The 13,365-nt window shown below is 33.2% G+C and overlaps 1 protein-coding gene across 2 annotated transcripts in view; it reads right to left on the bottom strand.

Moving 5' to 3' along the window:
* LOC114333236 (regulator of G-protein signaling 9) overlaps positions 1 to 13,365 on the bottom strand; it is a 578,543-nt gene that overhangs the window by 20,811 nt on the left and 544,367 nt on the right. For both annotated transcript variants that reach the window (XM_050645501.1, XM_050645500.1), the window contains one exon: positions 3,593 to 3,833. In XM_050645501.1, the coding sequence (XP_050501458.1) occupies positions 3,593 to 3,833 (241 nt within the window). The remainder of the gene's footprint in view (positions 1 to 3,592; positions 3,834 to 13,365) is intronic.

Raw genomic sequence — 13,365 nt, forward strand, 5'->3', positions numbered from 1 at the left:
CAATGCAACATCCATCTGGCTTGCAATTTTTAGAAGCCATGGAGGTGTCACCAGGAAAATGGTTCAAAAAGTTTTTCAATTAAATATCTTTTAAAAATATTTTACAAATATTTTTATTAGGCTGAAAAACTTAGACTTTCATTTAGCAGATGCCGCTACGCACCTACTACCTTCACGTCAGTTGCAATGGGGGGACTAATAAATGTCGAAAGTTTTTACCTGGAGTAGAGATAGCAGCCTATGCATTCTCTGAAGAGCCTCTAATAAGAGGTGAAATCATCGATAAGAGTGCTGGCCGCGCTCTCTAACCTAAGTAAAAATTAAGACAGTTTTGGCTTCGCATTGCAACTGAATAAAAATGGTATACATTTTTATTTTATATTATTTTTGCCTTTAACCTGAGGCAAGATCGGCATCTCTACTTACATTTTTGCCTAAATTTGTGTGTTAACTCTTACCAATATCAGTCTCTTTTACCGAAATCCCCTGTCTTAGCACATTACACTAGATTTTTTTTCTACTCTTTACAGATATTTGCCAAAATCCACTATTTTTGGTACCTACTGGGTGATCAGTAACCAAACAATCTTAACCTATGCTCTCTCATTTTAGCATCAATTATTGGCGTCCCTCCTAGATTTCCCCTAATTTAATCATTCTTAGTTTTTCCTTTTTTGTCACTTCACTCATCCATCTAAGCATTTTCATTTCCACCACATGCATTCATTGTTCCTCTTTTAACAGCTTGTTTTTAACAGCTTAATTTGAATAATTGTTCTGTTACACAACACAACTCTCACTCCTTCCATTTCACCAGTGGCGTAGCCTAGTGGGGGCGGCAAAATTTAACGATAATTATGAATTATTTTGTGACGAGTTCGGGAAATACCTTTTCTTTGAATGATATTTATTGCGACTTGTAACAACGTCTATACTGACGTGTGGGAATTCCCCGTTTATGACTAACAATCAGCAAAACTTTTTTTTCTCATCGACACATCGTTGGGAAGTTCTGATAGCTGCTACGTGCAAAAGAAGGATTCAAGACACGCATTGGAGTGCAAGAGGCTATGCCGTAAATGTGACATGGCATCATTACAAAGATATTCTCGTCACTTTGGAAAAACTGACAGAGGCAGGTGAAAGCTTAAACACTAGAACAGACAGATGCAGGTGCTTTACTAGTTTCGATGCAGTCATTTTCCTTTCTTTGTTTTTTGGGCTTGTGGAAACCGGTGCTACATGAAGTGAATGATGCGCGAAAATATTTACAAACAAGGGGACTTGAAATAAGATTGTGCGCTCAGAAAGTAAAGGCTTTGCAGATGATATTGACAGAGAAAAGAGAGGAATGGGCAAATGGCGCTGTAGGTTACGCAAAAATATGTGCGAAAAACTTGGAATTTCCATAAAACCTCGGAGGCGCATAACAAGAAAGCATATTTTCGATGACGGAAAAATGAGTTGAGACGAAAGCTGTTTTCTTCGTTAGATAGAGTTATTTTAGAAATTCGTCAGCACTTTCAACAGCAAAAACACTGAATGTAATCTAGACTACACATCTGACGAAATTGACGAGCAGGGTTTCAAGCTGGAAGAACTTCGACTGCAGACTTTAGTTGCTGCTACAGGCCACGAAATTGATTAATGCAGACTCACTTGAATTATTTAAATTTATTGTTAAATTCAAGCTGGAAAATACTCTGCCCAATATTTTAATAATGTTCCGAATATTTTTCATAGTTGCTATAAGCAATGCCAGCTGTAAAAGGAGTTTTTCAAAATTGAAAATGATTAAAAATTATTTAAGATCGACAAGTACACTATGACTAACTTATTTGGCTTTTTGTTTATTGAGCAAGAGGTGTGTGACGCGATAGACATTGAAGGTGCAATAAAAGACTTTGAAATTAAAAAGAGTAGAGGTATAAATTTTTAATTGAAGACGGAAGTTTTGTTTTTAATTCTAACGAAATTATTCATATTACTTTTCAATAAAAATAAAAATATAACATTATAGTATCGTTCTAGTTCTAATTAAAAATTGATTTTATTTCATTTTGTCGATCGTCAAGGTGTACCCAATCTTAAGTGATAGGTACATAAGTTATATCAATATATATATAATTGGTTAAAATAAAAGAATTTTTGTATTAATAAACGTGATTGTAAATCTTTTATAAATAGATAAACTTTTTTATTTAAAATCCAACCTGTATAATGCAAAATAATACTGACTGTTCTTTCCGAAAAGTTCTCTATAATTAATGTATGTAATGTTATACAATAAATTAAAATACCTAAATAAGAGGGCGGCAAAATTGTCTTCCGCCCCAGGCGGCCGAAACTCACGCTACGCCACTGCGTTTCACCCATCCAACCCTAATTCTACTGCATACATCTCCATATTTTTCACCATAACTGTATAATACCGATCGTAGGTACTTAAAACTATTACTTTTCACAATAATTTTACCATCCAAAGACATCATTTTATTTGTAAAAAAATAAATAATCCTTTGTAATTCTATTTGTAATACTTCTATTTTTAAATGAAAATTCCCAATACTCTATTTTTGTCCTACTAAATTTTAAACCCTTTCCCTAAGATCGTATCTCCACAGTTAGAGTTTTTGTTCTACGTTGACTTCACCATTTCCTACTAACACTACATCATCAGCATACATTAAACAGCGGGGAATGTTACCCTGTAGATTCGATGTTATTGGATCCAACACTAATGCAAATAAATAAAGAGTAAACACAGAGACCTCGCGAAATAATAATTTCACATGGAATTTATAAGTATTCTTCAGCTGTCCTAACACTAGTTGTTACTCCCTCATCTCTTTCACAATATTTACATGTTCACCGGGGACTCATTTCTTAGTTGGTGCCCGCATAGGGGTAGCCAGAGGGGTTTTGGGGTTATAGCCCCCCTCCCCATTGGAATCTACTTTTAGCCTATACGCTTAACACCGTTATGTGTTGTTGACAAATCAAGCCAATTTGAAGTTGCAACCCCCCTTAGGATCATCCTGGTTACGCCGTTGATCACAGAATATTTCGAGGAACTCTATGATTTCTCAAGATCAATGAGCATTTCTTTCTTTATTCATGTATTTTTTCATCAACTGACTTATATAAAATTGCCTCTCTTGTTGATCTGCCTTGCATAAAGACAAACTGATTATCCGATGTTTAGGTTCCTTCACGTAAATGTCTATCAATTACTCTCTTCCATATTGCATATCTACCTTATCACAGGAAAAGAAGCGAAAGAAAAGAAAATGATATGTAAAATGTCGAATAGCAATACCAGAGCAGACCAATGGAAGATACAATGGGAAAATCGCAAATAAAAATGACGAAGAAAATATTGGAGATGAAGAAAATAATAGTGACCGGGAAAATAATATGTATACCTATTGTGACCATTGATACCAAATATTTATGAGATCAGTGCCACTACAGTAATATATCTTGACCACATCTAAATAAGACATAAAGTAAAAGGCATAAAGTAAAAAATGAAAAAATGCTAGGTTTGCTGTAAATTATATAAAAATTGTGTAAAAATGCTAGAACTTACTCATCTTCCCAAGGGCAAACATCGTTTGACTTTGCCTCAGCTTGGTCTTGTTCTTGATCCTGATTCTGGTCGTTCTCAGCTTCCCCTGCTTCAGCTTCTAAGGCTTCTCCAAATTCTGATGGAGGTATCTCGCTACCAGGTGATTCGCTATCTGGTTCTGCTAGGGGTGCCAACGGTTCCTGAATCGTACATATCGACAATTCGTTTTCTTTTTCTTCTTTATTCTCGAAATCGCTAACTTCTAAAATTTAAAAAATAAGAAGTGTTTCCTAAGGGTATGTGACAGGGTCTCGCAAGTGTTATGCAATTATTTTTGATTAAACTGATATAATTTGGACTCTACTCTATATTCCTCAATACGAAAATTTATAAACCGAATTATTATTTATATTTATTTTTGTCTGTTTTAAAGATTTTGAAAAGGCGTTGGACAGGGTGCAGGACCTGGGATAGACAAATTTAATGATATCGGAGCCGACAAGAGATTTTCAAATTAAAGAAGCTACTTATTGCAATCAGACAGCAATCATTAAGACCAATGGTAGCACGTTAAGGCCAGTTGAAATATAACGAGGTGTCAGACAGGATTGTGTGTTATAACCGACATTGTTTAACGTCTACGCGGAGGTAATATTTGCGAACTCTTTACCGCACTTTTCCGAAGGTATCAGGATAAACTGACAAAGAGTAAATAACATCCGATATGCATATATGACACTACCCTAATGATTGATTCGGACCATACTTCCCAGATAATGTGAAATAGGGTAACTGAGAGTTGTGAACAAATGGAGATGAAGGTCAATACTGCGAAAACTAAAGTTATGAAAACATCAAAGAAAAAGAATTTACCCCTTCCAAAATATGTTAACCACCAACAGCTTGAACACGTAAACCAATACAAATATCTTGGCTGCTGGTTCAACAATCCACTTGATTATAAACAAGAAGTATTCTAAGCGCGAGAGTAGAGGTAGCCCGACAAGGTTTTATCAAAATAAAAAGCTTATAATTAACTATGTATTTTGATTGGGAAATAAGCCACAATTAGATTGAGAAAATAATTTTATTAACATTACCCCAAATCGGACATTTCGACGCCCAAATCGGATGTTGTGGTCAAAATACAAAATTCCACAAGGAAATAGCTTCAGAACAACATTAAAAAGCTTATTTTGTAACAGTAGCATTAATAGACGCATTAGATGTCGTTTTTTGCATTGATATGTATGGTCAGAGGTGTAACAAACTCCGTCGGGGCCCCCTGCAGAATTGGAAATGGGGCCTCCTTTAAAAAATTACTAAATGCGACATGTGTAACAAATACCTATATTATGTGTTACAGCCCAGTAAATCAACGTTACATATGGCGATACCGTTTAATTTTCAGTGACAACACCGAAGTGGTCAACTGAAGACTTTTCGAGTTATTTACGAGTAAAAATGTTTATTGTTCAACAAAAAAACCACGTTTTTAGGCGATTTTTCGCAAATAGTTCAAAGAGTAAGTACTCGATCGAAAAGAATATTGTTAGCAAAAATGTATCTAGCTTATAAAAAAATGAAAATATCGACTGAGTAAAAGAAAATTTGAAGCTCATGAAAAGTTTTTCTTATTCGTTAAATTCTAAATCGAATATTTCAACGTGAAATAACCAAAAAATGAAATACTTTTCGGGGAAACTCATTAGAACTTTTTAAAAGTGTTTAAAAGAAGCTATATTTTTTTACAAAAGTTTCTAGCATCAAAACTAAGCTAGTTACGGTCAAAATACATTAACAAATAATTAACTTTTTTATATGACCTGTACGTTTCACCGGTTCAAAGTGCTTATTTTTAAAAGGGTTCTAGTTGAAAGGGCTTAAACGAAAGGGCTTGAAAGTTGAATTTTTGTCTTAGAGAAAAACAAAATAAAGCCAAAATATTTATAAAAGCAAGAACCACATTTTTTTACTCTTTGAGATTTTTCGTATCACTAATACTTTTTGAAAAAAAGGCATTTTTCCAAAATAAAAAAAGCGCTAATGATAAATTTTATTTGGGGTGCGAAATAGGTGCAGATTTTCACGATTTTTTTTTACCAAAAAAGGAGCCAACTTTATTTTGAGCGTAACTCGTATAGTTTTGGTGCTAGAAACTTTTATAAAAAATAAAAATAAAGCTTTTTTTGAAACATTTAAAAAAAGTTTTAACGAGTTTTTCCCAAAAATTGCTTCATTTTTTGGTTATTTCAGGTTGAAATATTCGATTTGGAATTGGACGAATAACAATAATTTTTCATGAGCTTCAACTGTGCTTTTACTGTGTCGATAGACTTCATGAATACGTACTCCATTTTTTTTGTATCTTATAAGCTACATTTTTGCAACAAATATTTTTTCGATATCTAATATTTAATTCTATAAATACTTATTTTTGAGTTATTTGCGAGAAACCCGTCTGAAAACGTTGTTTTTTTTGTTGAAAAATAAACATTTTCACTCGCAAATTATTTGAAAAGTATTAAAATAAGATAAGATTAAGAAACTCTATAGAACATTATATATTCCCGGACTTATTTTAAACGTATGTTTTTCACCCCAAGGAGGGGTGTCACCACCCGAAGTAAAAGCAACCAACTGCATAAATCCAACTTTGAAGTGGAGTGTAACTAGAACCTAAATTCAAATTGTCAAGCGGATACGTCCGTCGTGACGCTGATAATTTCACTACAAAACTGTCATTTACTGAGCCATTGGTGTATTCATGCTTTGTTTATGACGACTTACATTTTTCATCTTTATTGGTATAGAATAAAATAGAACAAAAATTACTAAATGATTACATTAGTATTATTCTATGAGATTATCTACTTTCTTCGTGCACTATCTATGTACTATCAGCGAATATATCTACAATTTTATTAATTCGGATGGACAACTTCATGTTCAATACTGCACTGCTTAAAAAACGTATATATGCAAATACTATAACAACACATTTTTACATATATTAGACAACAAGATCGGGCCCTTGACATATTGGGGCCCCCCGTAAGCTTCATGCTGCGGGGCCTCTGTTACGCCTCTGAATAATTGTGTCGAAATAATAAACGTAGGTAAAGAGAAAACTTATTTCTAGATTTAGAAATATTGTTCTAAAATTTGGCAAATTGCAATCCTCAAATCTTTCAATAGTCATGTACAAAACATTATAGTTTATTGTCGTCACCCATAAAAGTTCGTCAGACCGGAAAGGATTAAGTTAGGTAGATATGACCTAGATATCAGATGATTCACTTGCCAAATACGCCTATTTAGAAATTTACGTTTGTAAATTTAAACACACAAAGTAAAATCATATACAGTAGATTCGCGATTATCCGAGTCTAGGTTATCCGAGGCCCTCGGTTAACCGAGGCAAAAGTCATAACTGGTGAGTTACAACTTTCAACCTTGGCGCAACATCGCCACCTCAAAAAAAGGAATAATGCTTACGCAAAAATCAATCAAAGACGTTTTAAAACAGTAATATTGATAAAAGGTAAATGCTTTTATCTTTTATAGACAGTACTGTCTTAGTTTTGTCAATAAAATATCCACAGTTATGGTTGTTTAATATGTGTTTTTCTATCAGTATAACCAATCTTAGTGTTAACCGAGTTTTTGTATATCCGAGGTAGTCACGGTCCCAATTACCTCGGATAATCGCGAGTCTACTGTACCTATAACAGATTTTTACATAATATCAGACGACATGATGGGGTCTCTGCTCGATTGGGACCCCCCGCAAGCTTCACGCTGCGGGGGCTTCTGTTACGCTCCTGTGTATGGTCAAAACTTGTGTATGGAACGGAGGCCTAGACGCTCAACATAACGGTGATAAATAAGTTAGAAGTTGAAAATATCTTGGACAACCCACACCACCAATGAAAATGTTCTGAGGAGAATAGGTACAGATAGGGAGCTGTTGAAGATCATCAACGTTAGAAAAGTTAGCTACATAGGACAAATAATGAGAAACTAAAAGTACGGTATCGCGTAACTAATTATCCAGGGGAAGATTGAAGGAAATAGAGGTCCCGGTAGGTGCCAGATTCTATGGCTTAAAAATATCAGATACTGAACCGGCCTTGATTTAATATCTTCGTTTAGAGCCGTATCGGAGAAAGACAGTTTATAAAATTCGATAAATATTAGAAAAAAGTTGGAGTATAATAGAGTCATATAACTTATTCATAGACTTCAAACATCTTTATAATAGTATTGAGAAAGCAAATTTTCGCTAATATTCACTGGGTTGGGTAAACAACAGAAACATAAACTAATAAAATATAACGAAAGCGTACCTGCAAAGCGCGAATGAAAAAGTTTGGAAGTCAATACCGCTGCTCTAAAGATATCAGCAACAGAAGTAAAGTTTAAGCAAGTTTTTAAATTGTTAAACTAGGAGATGCGTCTTCTTTCACGATTCATTCTGCCATGTATTCTTCCTGGTATTCATAATTGCAGGTAAGCTATACGCTCGCTCCTCATAACATGTCTAGCTATTCTTCTCTCTTCTCTTTTTCTATTATTCTCAACAACTCGACATTCGTTATTCGTCCACCCATAATATTCTTCTGGAGGCACATAATTCGTATGATTCCAATCTGTCTGAAACGTCTTCCTTTTTTATTAAACCCATAAAGTAATACATAGCACACCTTGCATCTAAGAAGTTTTATCTTTAAAGAAATTTTAATGCCTCTGCCACATAATGTTTTTATCAGTTTGTTGAAAGCATTCTTGTATGTTCTATTATTGCTTGAATTTCTACTTTGTCAGTATTTTTGTTATTCTGAGCAGATATCTGGACTGTTAAACTCTTTAAATTCATTCCCCATTAAATATTAAGGTCCTATGTAGAACGGGCAAAGAATGCAAGATTATTGACACCATTAGAGAGCGCAATGAACAGATACGTGGCTTGTTGCAACTCATTCCTCAGGCCAAGGTATTTGAAAAGAGAGGACTAGGGGAAGACGAATATATTGGCTTCAAAGTCTGAGAAAGTTGTTCAGTACATCGACAAACGGACTATTCCGAATAGCAGCAAGCAAAGAGAATAGGCACCGTAAGAAGATAGATTATGTCAATTATGTGATTAGGGACAACCCATTTTCTTCACTGCGTTCTACCATTCTGTCAACCATTTGTTGTAAATAAGATATTGGAACGCTTCCAGTCGAAGGTACTAAGGGCCATAACAAATGCACCTTGGTTTATACCAAACAGGAAAATTCGAGACGATCTCCAAGTAGCCACAGTTAAGGAGGTAGTAAGTGAATACAGCAGCCGCTACTTTGTAAAATTAGAAAACCACCCAAACAATCTGGCACTAAACCCGCTAGATAATAGTGAGCAGACTCGGAGACTGAAGAGGCACAAACCATTGGAGCTACAATATAGGTTCTAAGCAGCAGTAAAGTGAAGTGAAGTGCAGTGCAGTGAATTACTTACCCTTACAGGGCACATAATTTAAGAGACTAGTGGAGTCTTTGTTATCACTGGATAACAAATCCAAATTTATACATACACCCCTTTGAGCAACAAACATGCTTATAATTTTTATTTATTGATTGCATGTAGTAATTAACCTATAATAAAATGAAATCGTTTTAAATCCTCAAGCCATTCCCCATTAAAACAGTGTCATCTTCGAACCGTCTATTATTAAGTGGCGACCAATACACTTCAATTTTCAATCTAAAAGCTTAATGGGACTAAAGTCCTAATATAGAAGTCCTAATTTCACCGCTCTCATTTAACTTTTGAATTTAACTTATTGAGGAGAAAGAACAGATGAATAGAGACAAGTTGGACCAATCATAAATATCCAAAAGACGATAAAGTTTCTTGAAGTCTCACACGAACAAACAAAATTAGTTGGAAGAATCCAACAATTTGATAATGAGGCTTTCGGGATTTTAAGGAGTTTAAAGACCTTAGGCGGGTAGTGCTGTCACCAGGAGGGGGGTACAACGGCCTCCTTCATTCAGATGGACTTACCCAAGTTTTTTTTATGTATTTGGACCCGTAGAACACGAATTTTTTGGGTAAAAGTTGATCCGGATGTCGATAAGATTGTTATAAACAAAGAACTTGAGGAATTACATAACATCGATTTTTCGCAAAACAAAACCTTTTTTGGGCCATTCTAAGCAAAAAATTTTCTGACAAGTTTTTTCGCAAGATGCATAGTTTTCGAAATAAACGCGGTTGAACTTAAAAAAAACCGAAAAATTGCAATTTATGAACCCGAATAACTTTTGATTAAAAAATAAAATAGCAATTCTGTTTACCGCATTTGAAATTTTTTGCAGAAATTGCTTGAAAATGACTCAGATAATAATATTTGAGTTATCCTCCCACTCAAAATGGTCCGGAACATTGTTTAAATAATCAAAATGTCAAAATATGAAGGAAAAATTCGATTTTTTTATTGTTTTTTTGATTATAACTTTAAAACTATTCATTTCTGAGAAAATTTGCACTGAAATAAAAGTTGCGTAATTAAATTTCCTACAATATAGAATTGATTAAAAATTTAACAAATAGGCACCCTTGTTGCTAAATAGCAATAATTGCGAAAAAAACCATACAAAAACAAGTACTGGCATTTTACGTTTTTCAACCATTTATGCTACACTTGGGACCTTTATATTTCATCCAGATAAAACTTTATGATATAGTTAAACAACACTATAAATTTCATTAAAATTGGTTAAACAGATTTTACAAAATAAATTTTGCAATCCAGCGTTCGCAAAAAAAATTCATTTTTTTCAAATGTTGCAGGACTGAAAATAAAGTAGAGAGCAAGTTGAATTTTTTTTGCTTATAGAAGTGTACTGTACCTTTTATTTGCAATTTACAAAATTCAAATGGATTAATTACCACGGCGGCAGGAAATTTTTTAAATAAACATTCATTTTTGGTGCTACGCGCAGGACAGCGGTGTTCGATTCAGACCCATGTTGATTTCCACCAAAATTTCTTCCGATCTTTATCTAATATATTATTTTCTTACTCTATATTTTGTTGTATTTTAATATTTTAATTCCACAAAAATCAAACTAATTTTATTATTGTTTGTGAAATATTGTTTAAACAATTGCATATGTTTAAAAATAATAAACTTTTATTTTCTAAGTTAAAATATATGAACAAAAAAGGTTTTTGCTAAAAAAAGTGTTATTTCAAAAGATAGAGTATGTGTTTTTATTTTGCAATAACCAAATTTATTTATTTATATCAAAATGTAATAAAAATTAAAATGTATCAATCATTATCAAAGGTCATTGGAACGCCCAATCAGAGCAAACTATCCGCTGTCCTGCACGTTGCACCAATAATTATTGTTTATTTAAAAAAATTCCTCACGCCGTGGTAGTTAATCGATTTTAATTTTGCAAATTGCAAATGAAAGGTACAGTACACTTCTATATTCAAAAAAAATTTCAAGTTTCTATCTGCTTTATTTTCAGTCCTGTAACATTTTAAAAAAATTAATTTTTTTGCGAAAGCTGGATTGCAAAATTTATTTTGCAAAATCTATTGAACCGATCTTAATGAAATTTACAGTATTGTTTTACTGTATCATAAAGTTTTTCTGGATGAAATATGAAGGTCCTAAGTGTAGCATAAATGGTTAAAAAACGTAAAATGCGAATACTTGTTTTTGTATGGTTTTTTCGCAATTATTGCTATTTTGCAACAAGGGTGACTATTTTTTAAATTTTTATCCAATTCTATATTGTAGGAAATTTAATTATGCAGCCTTTATGTTAGTACAACTTTTCTTGGAAATGAATACTTTTAAAGTTATAATCAAAAAACGAAGAAAAAAATCGAATTTTTTCATAATTTTTTGACATTTTGATTATTTAAACAATGTTCCGGACCTTTTTGAGAGGGAAGATAACTCAAATATTATTATTTGAGTTATTTTCAAGCAATTTCTGCAAAAAAATTTGAGTCACCTCTCAACGTCCAAATGTACTAATAGTTTTACAGATGCGCCCCGGTCTAATAAGAGATACGGAAAAAAGATACTACACAAAAATGTAGGGTTTTTTTTAGGTAAAAATTTCCTTTTTATTTTTCATTACTGTATCTCTTATCATTTTCGAGTTACATGGCGAAAAAGGAAGATTTTTAAGAAAATTTAAAAATGCTTTCTATAATTTGATCTTTTTTTTTTCAAAAACCATTTTAAACCCCTCCAATTTTTTGAACATAGAACTATGCTAAAAGGTATTGTAGAAGGAAAACAATGCATTTACATTTTGGTGGATTAGGGTTAAAATTACTTCTCATTTTTTCTTAAAACACATTAGTTATCAATTTTGTTTCCAGCATATCTCGCTTAGTTTTAATGTAAGAGACCTTTGATATAGCTCATTTTAAAGGTCTTTTCAAGCACTACAAAAGGTATTGTTAGCATTATACACCTAAAAGCGACCGTTTCTCTGTTATTTAAAGTTGAATACACCAATTTGAGAATGTACCAAAAAACAAACTATTTTCACCTATCATATCTCTTTTTGTATTATAACTAGAAGAGTTATGAAGGCAAGTGTCTCTTTGTTTTTTTATAACTTACAAAATATGTTAAATATAGTTTTTTTCGTTAGATGCATAGTTTTTAAGGTATTCGCAAAAAACCGTTCGAAAAGGTATTATGGTTCAATAAAAATGGCCAATTTTCAACCACGAATAACTCAAAAAATAATGAGTTTTCATAAAAAAATTATAGAACATTTTTTATAAAATTAGATTCTCTAGTAAATTCCGCGATAATTTTCCACCCCTGAGAAGGAAACCACCTCCAGAGCACACATCGGCATAGGGTAGACGTTGAATTAGCAGATAAGTAGAGGCTAGGCCCAAAATTTTATTAAAATCCACGCAGTAGGATAGAATTCGGAGTTAATATCCTATTCTTGCTCCCATTGACTGGCGTATAAGCAGACTTGCTGTTATTTTTTAATCAAAAGTTATTCGGGTTCAAAAATTGCAACTTTTCGGTTTTTTGAAAGTTCAACCACATTTATCTCGAAAACTATGCATCCTACGAAAAAACTTGTAGGAATATTTTTTGCTTAGAATGACCCAAAAAATACAAAAAATGATATGTTTTGCGAAAAATCGCTGTTATGTAATTTCTCAAGTTCTTTGTTTATAACAGTCTTATCGATATCCGGATCAACTGTTACCCAAAAAAATTGTGTTTTACGGCTCGAAATACATAAAAAAACTTGGGTAAGTCCATCTGAATAAAGGAGGCCGTTGTACCCCCCTGGCGAGAGGACTAGGGTTGCTTTTGTCGAAAAAGGTAGATATCACACCCACAAGCTGAAACTTGTTTTAATCAATATAGACTAAGAGCCGCTATAGGTGAAATTTCTTAATCATTTTAGGCAAGATGGGACCCTATAACTTAAATAGTAGAACCTAAAAGAAAACGTTTGAACACTGTGCCGTCACTTTTCAGTGGCACATGCGTCGACAGTGGCGCATCACACTTTCCACTTATGGACGGGATAAATAAATTAAAAGATACCCTCCCTTACTAACAGAATTAATTTTTTTATTTTTTTTAGTTCTATGTGATAAACATATAGGATTCAGCGTAATTTTAACCCACCACCCCATTCCCCCTGCCCCCACTATTAAAAACTTAATTTTTCGATTTTATTTTTTTTTGGTGGGATGCAATCAATTTTAAAATTTCAAAAAAACCACACGCA

This window comes from Diabrotica virgifera, chromosome 3, assembly GCF_917563875.1.
Source record: "Diabrotica virgifera virgifera chromosome 3, PGI_DIABVI_V3a".
Classification (NCBI taxonomy): domain Eukaryota; kingdom Metazoa; phylum Arthropoda; class Insecta; order Coleoptera; family Chrysomelidae; genus Diabrotica; species Diabrotica virgifera.